This window comes from Elephas maximus, chromosome 16 (assembly GCF_024166365.1).
Source record: "Elephas maximus indicus isolate mEleMax1 chromosome 16, mEleMax1 primary haplotype, whole genome shotgun sequence".
Taxonomy (NCBI): Eukaryota; Metazoa; Chordata; class Mammalia; order Proboscidea; family Elephantidae; genus Elephas; species Elephas maximus.
Genome location: NC_064834.1, coordinates 54852125 through 54869821, shown reverse-complemented (window position 1 = coordinate 54869821; position 17697 = coordinate 54852125). Strand labels below are relative to the sequence as shown.

General features: G+C 41.9%; 2 protein-coding genes across 5 annotated transcripts in view; one reads left to right on the top strand and one right to left on the bottom strand.

Moving 5' to 3' along the window:
* Positions 1 to 11377, bottom strand: part of PDCD11 (programmed cell death 11) — a 42302-nt gene extending 30925 nt beyond the window's left edge. For both annotated transcript variants that reach the window (XM_049854985.1, XM_049854986.1), the window contains exons 1-7: positions 11243 to 11377; positions 9872 to 9984; positions 8859 to 8990; positions 7365 to 7532; positions 5105 to 5266; positions 3023 to 3146; positions 2334 to 2515 (exon numbers count right to left, since the gene is read on the bottom strand). In XM_049854985.1, the coding sequence (XP_049710942.1) occupies positions 2334 to 2515; positions 3023 to 3146; positions 5105 to 5266; positions 7365 to 7532; positions 8859 to 8990; positions 9872 to 9973 (870 nt within the window). In that variant the 5' untranslated portion in view covers positions 9974 to 9984; positions 11243 to 11377. The remainder of the gene's footprint in view (positions 1 to 2333; positions 2516 to 3022; positions 3147 to 5104; positions 5267 to 7364; positions 7533 to 8858; positions 8991 to 9871; positions 9985 to 11242) is intronic.
* An 80-nt stretch (positions 11378 to 11457) lies between these two features.
* Positions 11458 to 17669, top strand: ATP5MK (ATP synthase membrane subunit k). 3 transcript variants are annotated; one of them, XM_049854993.1, is made up of 5 exons: positions 11458 to 11577; positions 13829 to 13959; positions 15879 to 15974; positions 16064 to 16156; positions 17555 to 17669. In XM_049854993.1, exons 3-4 carry the CDS (start codon positions 15888 to 15890, stop codon positions 16151 to 16153), a joined length of 177 nt encoding a protein of 58 aa, XP_049710950.1. In that variant the 5' UTR covers positions 11458 to 11577; positions 13829 to 13959; positions 15879 to 15887; the 3' UTR covers positions 16154 to 16156; positions 17555 to 17669. The 3 variants fall into 3 exon arrangements, with proteins under 3 accessions (XP_049710950.1, XP_049710948.1, XP_049710949.1); XM_049854991.1 differs by lacking the exon at positions 13829 to 13959 and having other exon boundaries at positions 11463 to 11577; XM_049854992.1 differs by lacking the exons at positions 11458 to 11577; positions 13829 to 13959 and adding an exon at positions 11609 to 12219.
* The last annotated feature ends 28 nt before the right edge of the window (positions 17670 to 17697 follow it).

The following is a 17697-nucleotide window of genomic DNA, read 5'->3' as shown; positions in this document are numbered from 1 at the left end:
AACTGGTACCCTCATGCATTGCTCGTGGGAAGGTAAAGCAGTAGAGCCACTTTGGAAAACAGTTTGGCAGTTCCTCCAAAAGTTAAACACAGAGTTACCATATGACCCAGCAATTCCACTCCTAGGTATATCATAAAATTTCAAAACAGAAGAAGTAAACAAAATCCTTAAACTCTAATGAAAAAAACATATGCAAAGGAAAAGAAATCAAAATAACATCAGATTTTTCAATAGCAACAGAGGTCATAAGATAATGAAGCAATGGTTTCAAAATTCTGAATGAGTTATTTTGACCTAGAATTCTATACCCACTTAACTACCAATTACACGTGAGAAAAGAATAAAGATATTTTCAGGTCTGCTAGGTATGCAGAGAAGAGTTAATACAGCAGGCCTGAGACTATGATCCTCAGAAGGGTCTGCTTACAAGGTTGGCCTTTGGCTGGTGCCCGGGAACTTAGATTTCAAGAGGGTTCCCACCATTTCCAGTACTGATAAAGAGTGGCTCACTAAACCTAAACTGTTTGTGACAGATAGGTAAAGAATTTAACAAACGACAAAAACAAAGCTGATTATCAACTCCAAAAGAAAAAAAGAAGTTGCTCAAGAAACAGTTATAACAGAGTTTCTATTTGGGCTGATGAAAAAATTCTAGAAACAGACAATGGGATGGTTGCACAGTATTGCGAATGTACTTAATGCTACTGAATTGTACACATAAAAACATTTAAGATGGTAAATTTTATGTTATGTGTATTTTGCCACAGTAAAAAGTTCTATTACCTAGCTTAGCAGTATTCAGTCATAATAATTTAAACTCTGCTTATTAAGCAAAATTATAATATACTGACAGATGTGTGGGGGTTCAACATAAGTATTTTATAAAAAAAAATTTTTTTTTTTATAAAATACTTATGTTGAACCCCCACACATCTGTCAGTTTGTCGTACTGCGGGGGCTTGTGTGTTGCTGTGATGCTGGAAGCTAGGCCACCAATATTCAAATATTAGCAGGATCACCCATGGCGGACAGGTTTCAGCTGAGCTTCCAAACTAAGACAGACTAGGAATAAAGGACCCGGCAGTCTACTTTTGAAAAGAATTAGCCAGAGAAAACCTTATGAATAGCAGCAGAACACTGTCTGATATAGTGCCGGAAGATGAGCCCCTCAAGTTGGAAGGCACTCAATATACAACTGGGGAAGAGCTGCCTCCTCAAAGTAGAGTTGACTTTAATGACATGGATAGAGTCAAGGAGGGGGGATGGGAAGGGACGATTGAAAGAACCAAATCCTCATCTACTTTGACAAAAAGTTAAAACTCAATGCCTAAAATTGATAAATCAAGAGATACCACCAGTACCACACTACTTAGCAATATAAAGGTCAAATTTAAAAGGTCAGCTAAAATAGTTAAAAGATAAGGGTTAGGAGAGGTGAGACAGCTCCTCATTATAGGGCTTTTAATGCCATTTGACCTTTTAGATCCCCACTGTGCAAAAGAAATATAACACAAGCTACATGTGTAAGTTTAGGTTTTCTAGCAGCCACATTTTTTAAAACTACACGGAAAGTGATGAAATTTATTTTAATAATGTACTTCACTTAACCCAGTTGTTATGGATTGAACTGTGTTCCCCAAGTGTGTGCCAAATTTGTTAGGCCATGATTTCCAGTATTGTGTGGTAGTCCTCTACTTTGTGGTGTGATGTAATTGTCCTCTGTGTTATAAATCCTACCCTCTACTATGGAGTAGCAATCCACTTGATGGCAGCAGAATGAAGTTAATGAAGCAGGATCAGAGGCAGTTATTTTAATGAGGCAGGACACAATCTACAGAATTAGGTGTCAATCTCTTCTGAGATATAAAAGAGAGAGCTGAGCAGAGGGGAGAGAGACCTCCTACCACCAAGAATAAAGAACCCGGAAGTGAGCACGTCCTTTGGGCCCAGAGCCCCTGTGATGAGAAACTCCTAGACCAGTGGAAGATTAATGACAATGACCTTCCCCCAGAACTGACAGAGAGAAAACCTTCTACAGGAGCTGGTGCCCTGAATTTGGACGTCCAGCCTCCTAAACTGTAGAGAGAATAAATTTCTCTTTGTTGAAGCCATTCACTTGTGGTATTTCTGTTACAGCAGTATTAGACGACTAAGACACCAATATATTTAAAATACTATTACAACATGCAGCACAGCTATATTTCAGGCACTCAAGAGCCACAGGTGACTAGCGGCTAACCCACCGGACAGTGCAGCTACAGAGCATGCATACATCCTACCTCAGTGAAGGTTACTTGTATTTTAGAAAACAGTAGTAGCAATGAACAGCTTACCTTCTGCACTTGGCCTTTGACCACCAGCCCTGGTAGCAAGTTATTAAGGGTCCAGTTTTGCTCCTCAGTAGCAATGGCGGTAGAAACTTCTGAATGACCAACAGACAGACTAACAACTCCTCCACTGCTTTTCACCTCTTCAACGACACAGTTCAGGTACTGACCCACCTTCAGTTTAGCACCTGGAAGCCCGAACCCGGCCCCCAAAAGGAAAAATACCTCTATGAGAAGGACCGTTAACCTGGGCCCAATCAATAACTGAAGAGATTCATGGCTTAGTTACCTTGTTGTCATCTAATACTCCTCGTATTTTCAATCTCTAAGGGGCCAATTACAAGAAAGGAGTGAAGTTGCCCTAAATGATCTGGAGTCAAGTACCCCACAAAGTTATGAAAATCCCAACAAGCCAGAAGAGTGCTGGCTCTGATGTCCTGGGGGCCCAAATTTCAGTGGAATCTTCTGGGTGAGAAAAACTGAAACTGGTCCATCAGACCTTAGGGAGAGCCTGCCACTCTCTGCCCTTCACACATCTTCTTTTGCCTAATGGCTAGGATCAACTGCAGATTTTACCAAAGCCAAACAGCCTTCAGGGTCACCATTCCTCACCTGACTCACCAAAGTGTCACTTAAATATTATCCCTACATGAACTACCCCACTACTACATACTGGCCCCTCTTTTCCCCCTTACCTTTGTTCTTCTGTCGCGTGTCCTCCTGGGCTTTCTGCAGTGGCAGAAAAGCTCTGTTCCCACTTACACCAATGTCTACTAAGTAGCCATGGTCTTCCAGGCTGGACACAGTGCCTGTGAGCAGCTACGGGAGGAGACAGCATTCTCATAAGTTCAAAAATCAAAAGTAAGAAGACACACAACCAAACGTTTACTTCCTAACGTGAATGCTGCCACTGTTAATCTCAACACACTGTCCCTTACCCATCCGTAAAACCAAAGCCACCGCTGTCAAGTTGATTCCAACTCTTAGCAACGCTACAGGACGGAGTAGGGCTACCCCATAGGGTTTCCAGTGAGCAGCTGGTGGATTCGAACTGCCGACCTTTTGGTTAGCAGCCGAGCTCTTAACCACTGCACCACGAGGGCTCCCCCCTACCCACATCAACTTTAATTCTCTCAGGGCTTAAAAGTTTCTAGACTAGGGGAATGTTATACACAGTTGAATAATGACAGAGAGGGCCCTCTCCCTTGGAGAATTTTCAAAAGATAGAAAAAACTTTTATGCTATACAGAAAGAGATGAACCAGTGGCCTGCAAGGTCACTGCCAGACCCAGCACTAACTACAGAATCCAGAACTACCCTTCTAGATCTCATCATGTCTTCTCTAAGCACCTCTAAGACATCAGAAAAATCTGGCCAACCTCCCTTACACATCACGGAAAGCAGTGTGGTGTTCCAATCTGACTGTGACACTAACTATATGGACTTTGATAGGTCACTTAAAACTTACTGAGTCCCTTTTCTCAAACGAACAAGAGCGTCACAGGACTGCTATGAGAATTTAATCACTAAGTGCCTAAACTAGCACCCACCATACAGCAGGCTCTCAACACTTGTTTATTTCCAGAAAATTGGCTTAAATTCCTCTCTCTGCCCAGCTAGGAAACTCTGGTGGTGTAGTGGTTAAGTGCTACAGCTGCTAACCAAAAGGTCACAGTTCTAATCCACCAGGCGCTCCGTGGAAACCCTATGGGGCAGTTCTACTCTGTCCTATAGGGTTGCTGTGAGTTGGAATCAACTCGATGACAATAGTTTTTTTTCTGCCCAACTAAATCCTACCCAACTTTTAGGGTTCATCCCAAATCCCACTGTTTCTGGCCAAACATTACAAGATCATGCTGATCTCCTTCCTCTTAACTGTAACAGTACTCACATGACTATAGTTTACTGTTTTGTACCTGTTGGACTTGATGATTCCAAGCTAGGACTAACTTCTGAATCTCCATAGGACTGCACATGAAGTAGCAGGATATCCATTAAAACAGCTGATAGACTAATTGCCCTCTCTACCCTGGCGAAGAATATTGAATATACCATGGACTGCCAAAAGAACAAATAAATTTGTCTTAGAAAAGTACAACCAGAATGCTCCTTAGAAGCAAGGATGGCGAGACTGTGTCTTACATATACTTTGGACATGTTGTCAGGAGGGATCAGTCCCTGGAGAAGGACATCATGCGTGGCAGAGTACAGGGTCAGCGAAAAAGAGGAAGACCCTCAACAAGGTGGACTGACAACAGTGGCTGTGACAATGAGCTCAAGCATAACGATTGTAAGGATGGCTCAGGACCAGGCAGCATTTCGTTCTGTTGGGCATAGGGTTGCTATGAGTCAGAATCAACTCAATGGCACCTAACAACAACAACAACCCTGTCTTCTGCTCTCAAGGGAGCAGTCTTCGACCACTCTATACAAATACCAGATAGCCTTTGAAAAAAGACTTAATCTATGAAGAAGTGTTGACAAGTAAGGCACTAAAGAGGAATTCCTTTTTGCCACTAGCCAAATCCTCTGCTAAGGCTCCCTGCAGGCATTTTTCTTTGCCACCAGTTAATCCTGGACTTTCCCCTTCTTCCCTCCAAGGAGATATAATTAGGCTTAGGTTCAAGTCTTCAACTTCCACTAAGTATCCTGGAGACCCTCCCTCCAGGAAAAGGCCCAGGCTGAAAATAAAAGGTGGACTAAGATCACACTCACCAGCAGGTAGGGCAGGGAGAAGGCATGTTGCCTGCTCCTATTCCCTGCCCGCAGATACTCACCATGCCAGGCTTCAGGGCCTCAGCACTCAGCACTCCATTGACATTCCTGGGGTTCAGAGACAGCTTGACACTCTTTTTGCCCTTCTCCGTGATGCCCACACTGCTCACCACACATCTCACCAGCATCCCAGGTGAGAAAAGCTCAGGCAAGCGGACCAGATCCTGCATAACACAAATGAGAAAGACCTGATATGTACCCTTCCCCTGAACCAAGGATGCAATGCCCTGCGTTGCCTCAGTGGTCTCTCAACCTCAGGATCCAAACAGTAAATGGAGAAGGAGAAATTCAGTCACTGCTCTCCCACAGAGAAAGTTTGGTCTGTAGCCAAGTCACAGTCTTGAATTTCAGCATAATGCTCCAAATATCCCCGTATTAATGGGCAAACATAAAATGACTTGTCAAAAGAGTTGTCTATATTTATAGTCTCCATTTTTTCTTCTACTTGCTCTTTGGCTCCCTCCAGTCTGGTTTTCACCCTCCTCACTTACTATCTCCCAATAAAGTCACCAACGATCTTCACGTCGCTAAATCCAACGGTCTGTTTCACAGTCCTTCTCTCACTTTTAAAAAACATCTGTTGACACTGTTGACCACTTCTTCCTTCTTTAAATATTTCCTCCTCTGGCTTCCAAAGCCCGTTATTTACAGCATTCTTCTATAGGGTTGCTAGGAGTCGGAATCAACTCAACAACAAGGGGTTTGGTTTGGTTTTCTCTGTATTTTTGGTTCCTTCTGGTTCCTTTGACAGACACACACCATCTACTCAGCAATTAGAAGCCCTGGTGGTGCAGTGGTTAAGAGCTCAGGCTGCGAACCCTAAGGTCGGCAGTTTGAATCCACCAGCCACTCCTTGGAAACCCTATGGGGCAGTTCTATCCTGTCCTATAGGGTGGCTATGAGTCAGAATCAACTCAACCGCAATGGGTTTGGTTTGGTTTAATCAGCAATTAAACTCAATATTTGTTACAGGTTCAACCCTTTAGTCTCTTCCCACTCTATTCATTACCTTCAATCAACTTGTTCTCCCTTCATAGGTTCAACTACCACCTATAAAAAGAAGTCTCACGCATTTATGTCTTCTGCCCAGATTTCTGTGAGTTCCAGAATCATATAACTTTATCTCCAACCCAACATATCAAAAAATCAAAAATCATAATCATTTCTCCTGATCTCAGGATGAATTACGTACTGTTAAGTCATGCAGAACAGAAACCTAGGACTCATCCTGGACAATTCCCTCTGTTTCACTGCCTACACCCAATCAAACTCCAAGTACTGACTTTACTTCCTCAGTCCTTGCTATCTCCTGAATCCACACTCCATCGTTCTCAGAGCCTGGACTACTACTATAGCCTCCTAACCAGTTTCTAGGCAACTAGTCATGCCTTTCCAATCCATGTGCTATGCTGTCGATGTGCCACGCACCCCAGTGAGAACATTCCAAGAGCTTCCTACTGACTATAGAATCAAAAATCAATCCTTAACATTGTCTACAAAATTATGCGTGGTCTGGACTCTACCTAGCTCTCAACCCCATCTCATACCACCCCTCCTTGCTCTCTCTGCTCTAGCCATACTAGCCTTCTCTCTGCTACATACCCAGCTCCATCGGCCTGAACTCCCTTCCTCCTTTATCTAATAAATGTTCATTCTTCAGATCTCAGCTCAAGCATCACTTCATGGCAGTCTTCCTGGCTCCCTGGACTAAGTCGTTGGGTACCGTTGAGTCAATTCTCAACCCGCAGCAACCCCATGTGACAGAGTAGAACTGCCCCATACGGTTTTCTAGGCTGTAATCTTTACGGGAGCAGATCACGAGATCCTTCCCGGCAGAGCAACTGGGTGGGTTGAAACCATTATCCTTTAGGTTAGCAGTTGAGTGCTGAAACACTGCGTCACCAGGGATCCTTAAACCAAACCCACTGCCGTCAAGTAGATTCCGACCACAGTGACCCTATAGAACAGAGTAGAACTGCCCCCGAAGGGTTTCTAAAGCCATAAATCTTTACAAAAGCAGACTGCTACACCTTTTTCCTGTGGAGCGGCTGGTGGGTTAAAATGCCAACCTTTTGGTTAGCAGCCGAGTACTTAGCCACTGTGTCATCAGGGCTCCTTTAGGACTCCTTAATATCTCTTTATTGTAATAAACTCTCACGGCACCTCGTACCTTTCCTTTTTAGCACTTTGCCAAGTTGTAATTTTACATCTATTTGTGTACCACTTACTTCCAGTCACAGATCTCACCCAGGTTTTCCATACCTTCAGAGGTTCTTCTTGTGCCACCTGCTCGTTCAGCTTTTTGGTGTAGGCATCACAGATCTCAGTCACTTGCACAAAACCCTTGAGGCCATTGGGGAGACTAATCACCAGTTCCAGGTCACTGACCTCTTTCACGCAACCCAAAATCCGCATCCCCTCACAGAGAGTCTAGAGGAGACAAAGGGAAATGTGTACAATAAGGAAGAGAACAATGATTGGGAGGTTAGGGGTTCTGACTTCTAATACCAACTCTGACATAAAGGCTACAGGAATTTCATAAAAGAGATGAAACACACACATGTATACATGTCAGTAGGGAGCTCTGGTGGCACAGTAGTTACGTGCTTGGCTGCTAACTGAAAGGCTGGTGGTTCGATACACGGGAGAAAGATGTGGCAGTCTAAAGATTACAGCCTTGGAAATCCTATGGGGCAGTTCCACTTGTCCTATAGGGTCACTGTGAGCTGGAATTGACCCAACAGGAATGGGTTTTATATATGTCAACGCACACATGAAACATCTGATTAAGCACTGTAAAAGGTCTAGATTACACAACAATGTTATAACAGAACGGGGGTACTAGAAGGTACTTTTACTTTTTGCTTTATTCCAAGCAACCCAAATTCAAATGGCAGGCAGCTGGCAGGCAACACAATCAGGGAAGCAGTGGAGAAAATACAGTCTGGAGTGTGTGCACCGCGTCTAAACAGTGCAACGCTACTCAGCTCCATGTGACCATAAATAGGAGGGAACACAGGCTTTGTGTTGTCAGCTCTTTCATATGACATGAGAAACGAGAAATCACACTTTTATGTGAAATCTCTTAGTTTTCTGATGTTGGCATAAAGTTAAACAATTTTTTGTCAGTCGTCATATAGAACCAAGAGAATATTCCTGCAGGCTAAATCTGAATCTGGTACAATTCTAGCTTCTTTTCTATCAGAATAATTTGATTTTTTTTTTTTTACAACTAACATACATCATGATTATAATCTAAAGTATTAAGAAATATAATAAGACCACTTTACTTCCCTGAGATAATTTCCACATCTATAAAATGTAAGGGTTGAATTAGCAATTATTATACACTATATATTTGTATGTTTTTATATACTAATATACGCTATATGCTACACCTATTGCCAGTCCTAACTTCTGTGAATCTATTAAGACATTGACATTATCAAGCCACAAGTTCCATGAGGACACAAAGCCTAATCAGGGATTCTGTGTGCTACATTGCTAAGAAAAAGCATGATTTTTGTATGAGAGACTGCCTTGATTTGTAAACTTGCACTTAAAGCACAATAAAAAAAAAAAACAGAAAAAACATGACCCCAGGTGGTGATTAATAACTGAAGAAAATAATGCACCAGCTGCAAGAGACTCCATAGACAAAAATAAAAGGAAGGAAAGGAGAGAAAGAAGGAAAAACATACACAAACTTAAGCAACTGAGGTAGTCTATTTAAAGAAAAAACAAATTTTAACAAACCTCAACAGTAAGGATTTCAAACTTCTCTTTTACAAGCTTGATGTTTTCTCTCTTTTCGATTTTCAACTTTTTCGTCTTTGCTGGCCCTTTCTGGCTCTTTTTCCGTTTGGTGGATTCTTCTTCAGTAGTAATCTAAAAAAGGGAGGGGAGAGCCCCACAAAGACCCAAAAGAAGGAAAAGTAGTAACCTTGGCCTTTCCCTCCAATTTCAGGTCATCTATTACCTTGCTTTGTATACTCCTCCACTCCACCCCAACCCACTCCTACATGCCCCTCAATTCCTGCTTCAATCCAGACTCTTCCATTCTACCCACAATGCTCCCTTTAACCCAAGGTCTAGCCTCTGTGTTCTCAAAAGCCCCTTTTCTCCAGCATTCTTCATTTCATCCTTTGACTGGAGGAACTCTGGTGTTTCCCAGCATTAGAAGTAATGTGGAACAGTGCATGGAAATGGAAGTTTAGCATCACAGAGACCCAAGGTAAACTCTGGATGCCACCATAACAAGCTGTGTGGTTTCAGCTAAATTATATAACCTCTCTGAGCCTCCGTTCCTCATCATGGAATGGCAATCTCTACTTCACAATATAGTTGGAAAGATTACACAACACAGGCATAAGGCCACACACTCAAATGTTAGTTTCATTCCCTCTAGCATTTAGAGGGTAGGCTATTCTAGCTGAACACCATGGATGCTAATGCAAATTATGGGTATCACTGTTATACACGGCAAGGACCACATTCAAAAATGCAATGACCAAACCACTTTCTCTCCATCTTTAATCAACAAAGTAGGCAGTTCCTAAGACTAAGAAGCAATGTAACTTCACTAAATGCAGTGCTTCAAAGGAAACATACTCATGGTAGTATGGCCTCTCTAACAAGTTTAACTTGCAAAAGTGGACTTTAAAAAATATAAACTTGGAAAATAACACATTCTCAAGCAAAACTCATTCTTCATAAGGACACTAGAGAGAAAGCTTCAGTGATTCTCACCAAATAAGCACACCACTTACATCGAATAAGTTGTCTTGTTCAACTGACTGCTGGAAAGCTTTCTCTGATTTGTGGGCCTTTCTTGTACCCCCTCGGGGGAAACTTTCTTCCAGGGTTGCCATGTTTGGGTCTCCTAAAAACAACACAAAGAGTAACAGTGAGATGCAGCCTTACTGGCAGGTTTCCTAAAGGTTATAATCATTGGCAAGAGATAGAGCTTCCTAGAGCCAATGTGCTCAACAGCATTCAGGAATAGGACATAGCTGACTTAAACATCAGGTCCCAAATAATCCATAATTCATCCTTTCAAAGGTCCCAGCTTCAAAACTATAAGTCCAAAGATCTTCCTCCAGGAAAAGAAGTTATAGATTCAATGTAATATTTACTGAGCAGCTATGATGTGTAAGGCAGTTAGGTCAGAAACACACAAACAAATATGTAACTCCTTATCTTCAAAGTTGCATACTTTAAAGAAAATAAAACAAGTATGCAAATAATTTAAAATACTAAGCATCGACAAGGAGGTAGGAAGTAATTTGAGGCTTCATTAAATGAGGGAAGCTTCCTAAAGATGCTTCCAGCTGAATGTTAAAAGATGAATAGAATTTTGCCAGGTGGGGAGGGAAAAGCAGGAGGAATGTGAGAAAAGGCAGAGTAACAGGAAAAGTCCGCTCCATTCAGTAAACACCAGCATGCTGTTTCCTTTCTTCGAAGAAATGTTCTACTAGACTACAGACAGGATAAAACACAAGTTTTGTGGAAGATCTTGAATTAGGTATGAGTAGTAAATATTTGCTTTGACAAATTAGAGCCTTAAGTAGGGGAACAGACAGAATAGTAATCAAGACTAATTAAATATACTGGAGGCTACAGATTGTACACTCCTGCTATGAGCTGGAACCGACCAGACAGCACCTAACAACAACGACATAGACTGGACAGGAAGAAAGGACTGAAGACAGGTAAACCGGTTAGGATTCTATTGAACTACAGAAGCCATGAGAATCAGAACTAGGTATAAATGAGAACTGAAAATAGGAGGGGTTGGTTCTGAGAGACATTTACGGACAAGAATCTATAGAGCTTCAGACTACAGAGGTGACGACCGAGGAGCCCAGGATTTGGAGTAAAACGTAGGTGGGTCCAGTTTGCCGGGAATTTGAATCTTAGGCTCGATTCAGACGAGAGGAAACTGAGGCTTCAAGGAGTATTTAAGGCGAGACAGCGGCAGAGAAGGGACTTGGGCTGCTTCCCAGGTACAGTCGGCTTTGGGACAGGGGCTCGGGGGGCCGAACCACACACCAGGTACGGTGGGTGCACAGCAGGAATTGGGGGACCCGGCTCCGGCGCAGACCTGGTTCTCCCTTGCTCCCGCCTCGGCCCTCACTCACCAGCCCGACGACGCAGGTACCTCTCTCTTTCAGAGCCAGCGCCGCCGCAGTCACACACGCGGAGACTAGCAAACCCACGATACAAAGACACTCTTCCGGAAGCGCGGGCGGGTTCAACAAGCTACTTCCGTTACTCCGTAGACTGCTACCCCGCGGGACCGACGATTTGGAGGCAGGAAGCGGAAGGGCGGGATTTCAAGCCGCAACCAATCGACGCAGAAGGCCGAGTCGCTGTGGCCGGTTGAACGGGTGCGGGGGAGGTTTCTTCCGGCTGGGCCGAGGGGTGGTTGCGTACGTTGAAGGACACAGGCTGTGGAATTTGTGTCTTTGGCAAGGTGAGTGTAGAGGGAGAACCCGTGCTCGAATCTCGCGCTTCCGCTTTGTAGGGCTGGCCTACAATCTGACCGTTTCTGGTCCGGTAACACCGCGAGGCCCTTTGCGGGTCGAGATCGGTGGGGAATAGGAAAGAAATTAGAGAAAACGAGGACCGGGGAGCGATGGGGCGAGCAGTGGCTGGGAAGCGTCAGAGTGAGGCAGACAGGTGCTCCCGAAGGCCTCCACAGTCCCTTAAGGCCTTTAGGTTGTATTTTCCAGTGGAGAAAATTGAGGCCCCCGGCGAAGGTAGTCCCCCAAGGTCACCAGTGACGTAATATTGGGCGAAGATTCGGACTTCTAACTCCATCTTTGGCCGAATTAACCTCTTTTCCTCCGTATGCCCATAGCTGTGTGTTTCCTCTGAGTTGTGCTTAGAAAGCTGGTCAGCCAGGCTTTTAGCTGCGCTGCAGCCGTTGTCGAAGCAGTAGTGAGTGTGGCCGGCCTCTGCAGGTCACCAGGCGGGTTAGATTTCAGTCTGTGTTCGGTCAGCGGGAAAGCTTTTCCTAGGAGGTAGCCAGAACCTTGAAGCGCGAGAGGCAGCTTCTGGCACCCAAGCGGTCTCACTCGTCTTTGCCTCCTTTACCCCGTGATCACCATTCCAGGTAGGTGTCCAGTCAGACAAGAGCAGCAATATTGAGGAACAAAGAAAGTAGCAAGGACAATCGGTCACTTTAGGCCTTTTCTGAAATACCCGTTTCATAGGTGGAAAGAGGCATGGAAGGACTGTATTCAATAACAGTTACCTTCCTCCCCAATCCTCTTACACTTCCCCACAGCATACCATTTAGCAATACTAAATCACAATTATAAATGTTTTATTTTATCCTTCATTATTATGTCTTTCTAAACTCACGTGTCATAAAGGAAAGAATTTCGGTTCAGTTATTCCACGAAGTGCGTTCTAACACTAGAGGTTCCTGCCCTTTGCCCTAAAGTAATCTGCTGTTTGCTAAAGGGTGCAGACCAAAATGTTTCCAGGCTTTGCTCCGGTTGTTTACTTCACCAGCAACACCCCACTCCCTACCCCATCTCGGACTCTCGAAAGCCTTCCTCCCAAGACTCAGCTAAATTTCAGTTGCTGTACTAACTATGGAAACCCTGGTGGCACAGTGGTTAAGTGCTACAGCTGCTAACCAAGAGGTCGGCAGTTCAAAACCACCAGGCGCTCCTTGGAAACTCTATGGGGCAGTTCTACTCTGTTCTATCGGGTCATCATGAGTCGACTCGATGGCAGTGGATTTATACTAACTACCCTGGTGGTGTAGTTAGTGGATTTATACTAACTAACTTTTTTTTTTGTAACTACCCTGGTGGCGTAGTAGTCAAGTGCTACAGCTGCTAACCAAAAGGTTGGCAGTTCCAATCCACCGGGTGCTCTTTGGAAACCCTATGGGGCAGTTCTGTTCTGTCCTATAGGGTCGCTATGAGTCGGAATAGACTCAACAGCAATGAGTTTTGAGTATACTAACTATGGGGCCCTGGTGGCGCAGTGGTTAAGAGCTCAGGCTGCTGACCAAAAGGTTGGCAGTTTGAATCCACCAGTTGCTCCTTGGAAACCCAATGGGGCAGTTCTACTCTGTCCTGTAGGATCACTATGAGTTGAATTGACTCTACCACAAAGGGTTTGGTTTTTGTTTGATACTGGATACTAACCATGCCCTTCCCTTCAGTCATAATCTATGGAATATCACAGGTATCATCCTTCTTCCCATATTGTATAGAGAGGAACTTAAAACAGCTGTGGACACCATATCCTAAAAATGTTTTAAACACAAGGTAGTAGACAGATGTTCACTAATAGGGTTATCAGTAATTTGACAAAGCCCGTTTCTCCTGGAAACTTACTTCATGCCTTAAAAATCCAAAAATGTATCATGAAGATGAATGGGGGAAAAAGTGCCTTTAATAAGCTGTGTAAAATGAAACCGTTAGTATAAACGGTACATTGTAAGGATTTCTTTTGGTGGAGATTTTCCCAATTGGGCTGGACTGGTTTCTCAAAATAGAGGGACCCAAGGAAACTTGGATTTCCTTCATTGCTCCAAAGACCTTCTTGAAACAGTGTTCAAAAGTAAGGTCATTTGTCTCAAATTATCGTTGCCAATTCTGTGCACGTGAATGCCTTTGAATGGTAAACTGAGGAGTAGTGCTAGTTGCTATAACGATGGCTTCCTCACAGATCTCTCCCTCTTCCATTTCATCGCGAGCCAGCTGAATCACTGCCACTGCCTGCCGACCTCGACCGGACCTCGACCGGCTCGTCTATGTTGCCAATCGACTCGGCGTGGCGTCGGTCGTGGTAGATAGGCGGTCATACATTCGAATTTTCTACTGTTGTTCTGGTGACCTTTGAATATATCCTTGCTATTTTTTATTACAAAAGAAATACATGCCTTTGTAAAATACACAGATGTTAGAGAGATAACTTCCCTTAAAAAGTTGTCTATGTGTTCTGAGTTTTTTTTATATATAATTAGTAATAAGTATTTGGTCTTCTATTTCTATTACAACAGCAGTTTTTAAACTTTACATTGCATCAGAATCACCTGGAGGTCTTATTAAAACAGATTACTAGACCCCAGAATTTCTGATTCAATAAGCCTGGGTGGTGGTGGTGGTGAGGTGCCACGGAGTGAGTTCCGACTCACAGTGACCCCACCACATACAACAGAACGAAATGCTGCATGGTCTTGCACCATCTGCATGATCACTGCTGTGTTCTAGCCCATTGTTGCAGCCACTCTGTCAATCCATATGGTTGAGGGTCTTCGTCTTTTTCGCTGACCCTCTAACACATATGATGTCCCTAAACAGGGACTGGTCCCTTCTGATAACGTGTCCAAAGTAAGTGGGACTAAGTCTTGCCATCCTTGCTTCTAAGGAGCATTCTGGCTGTAAATACTTCTTCCAAGACAGATTTGTTTGTTTTTCAGGTAGTCCATGGTATAGGGCCTGAGAATTTTTATTTCAACAAATTTCTAGTGATGCTAATGCTGATGGTATACGGGACCTAGAACTAGGTCTTCAAGAACCATTGATGTATTCTACAATCTTCAGAAGTAGTATTTCTTTTATATTTAAAAATACACGGGGAACATCTTTCCATAGAATTCTACCACCAATATATCCCCTCCAACTTATCACTCTCATATAAATGGACTGTTAGATTGTTTTCCAGTTTTTTTTTTTTTTTTGTACTTTGAAAGGAGTATTTCAGTACCCATCCTTGAACAATATGTTTCTGCTTAGTAATATTTCTAGAAGGAAAATTCCTGAAGAAGAAATGAAGAAAAAAATGAACTTGCTAGGTATATTGATTTTACAATTTGATAGATATTGCCAGATTGCACCTTAGGAAGGTTGTACCAGTTTACCCTCCAGGCAACAGAAAGAGAATGCCTATTTTCTCAGCGTTTTTAATAATACTGCTTATTATCACATTTTTATCTTTGCCAGTCTGTTGGTTAATTATCGGCCTCATTTTGCATTTCTTTGACTTATTATGAGGTTGATTATCTTTTTGTTTCACTTTTTTGCTTTTGATATTTATAAAGATTTTCCCTTCCCTGAGACGATTAAAATATTTGCCCATGTTTTCTTCTAGGGCTGGTTGGTTTTATTATCTACATGTAAATCTTTATATCTTTTTATCTATCTATTTTCATGTAAAAAGTTAGGATTCCAACTCACCACCACCCCACCAATCGCAGTCAACTCCATTTATTAAATAATCCTTTCCCCCCTATGCCTTGGAGGCCCAAAATTATACAGGGAAAATTGTAAAAGTAGGGGTTGCAATTTGAGCTGTTTGGTTGGTGGTCACCCTTGTGAAGACGCTTGAAAAAGTATCACAAGCTCCAACTTCAGTCCCAGTTAGTCTTAAAACTGATTAATACAGTGTATAGTGCACCACAGTGTAGCTAGAGCCAGGAATGAAAACATTAGACTATATTGGGTCATAGGGTGGACTTAGTAGTGACTACTGCGTTCTCTTCGCATGCTGAGTGATTTGACTTAGATTCTAGAGTATATATCCTGGAGTGTTCATGTAGTAGCAACCAAGGTGAAGTCCTACTTCCAAAAGTTTTTCTTTATCAGCAAGGCTTTTACTGTCTTTGCTATAGGCTTTGGTGAAACATACATAAAATTTACCATGTTTCTGTATAATGACTTCAAAGTCTTTTAATTAAAAAAAAAAAAATTACTTTCTTTTAAATTGCATCCAAACCAATTTACTGTTGTTTTCTTTCTTTTTTTAAAGATTGAAATCATGGCAGGTCCAGAAACTGATCCTGAGTTCCAATTCACTGGTTTTAAAAAATATTTCAACTCTTATACTCTCACAGGTAGAATGAATGTAAGTATTGATACCTTTCAGCAGTTATATTTAAAATAATACAGGTGTGACAGTAATTGTTACTCTTTTATCTTTTCCTTTCTTCTCAGTGTGTACTGGCCACATACGGGAGCATTGCTTTGATTGTCCTGTACTTCAAGTTAAGGTCTAAAAAAACTCCCGCTGTGAAAGCAACATAAATGGTAAGAAGTTAACACTTAAAAACTTGTAACTTAGTCATTTTGATTTTAGCCCCCCTCGATAAAAATAAATCATTATCTTTGTGTAAAATATATGCAAGAGAAAAATATTGCCAGCCGATCACCCTGACAATTTTTGTGAACATTTTGGTTTAGCTTTTTTTTTTTATGTATTTTGTTCGGTGTATAATAGCTGTGATCGTGTCTGTGATTTTATTTTGTCTTGTAACGAGTGTGTTCCTGTTATAATTTGAGTGCATGAATGTTCAAGGATATATTTCACAGCTGAAATCTATTAGAATTTTCTGTAAATACGGTTACAATGAACACTTCTGTGTGAGAAGCATGGTATCTCTGATTTTCTTAGGTTAAAGTGCTTTCCCAAAGGGTCGTGATGCACTCAGCTGTGTAAAAGCATGTGTCTCTTTTGCCTCAGCCAGTGTGGAGCGATATCAATTTGATTTTTCTTAATTTGATGAGTAAAAATAATTTGTGGCTCTTATTGTAAAGTTGTACATTTTTTTCATGTTTACCGTTTGTATTTTTCTTGATGTTCCGTTCATCTCCTTAAGTTAGGTTTTCTTTTGGTGACTTCCGTAAGTTCTTTATATAATAGCTACTAATCACCCATATTACCCATTTATCAGTTGCAAATCTTTTTTTTTTTGCAGGTTTGTTTATGAGTTTCAAATTTTTGTATGGCTAGTTCTGTCTTTTCCTTAAGTCTCCACAGACTTAATTTTCATTCTTCTTATCGGTACTCCAAACCCCATTTGCCCAAAAAAAAAGGGGTAAACAGTTGTTGTGTTGGCAATAGGTGATGTGTGGAAAGCCCAAAATCCAGATCGTAATCTATATAGATCGCCTTCACAGAGAGGAAATCTTCCTTCTGCACTTCAGAGCTTTTCCAGTCTCCAAAACCATTTACCTTAGGGGACTACATGTCCCAGAATGCAGTGGCCCGTGGCGTATGCCTCACAAACAGACAGTTTTGCCCGATTTTCTCTGTTAGATGTTTCCTAGCTTTTGGAAAGTAGTTGTATTCTCATTGCAAAAAATGGAGAAATTGTGTCTCAGATATTCAGTAAGTTTCATATATGCTTTCTACTGTTTAAAATAGTTATTTCATATACTAGACTTCCAATAGTATACATTTAAGATGATATTGAACTGTTGGCAGCTATTTATTTAAAAAGTGGAGCATTAGATTAAATTATATTAATCTGAGTGACAGCTTAACCTTTTTGGGTTAACGAGTCTTTTGAGGGTGTGCTAAAAATATGATTATACAAATTTTGCACTCAGTTTCAGAGGGTTCATGGATGGTCCTAGCATAGTAATTACTGAATGTTTTAAGTGTTGAATACATTTCTGTCTAAACCATTTTGTTTGTTTTTACAGGACTCAAAACTGTCAGAACTTCAACTGCTAAGTTCTCATGCCTGGAGAAGATAATATCAACTCTTCATGTGATAGTCAATTCGTACAATAAATTATGAACCTGGAAAAGCTGGTTGTCTTTATTTACAAGATATCAAAAATAT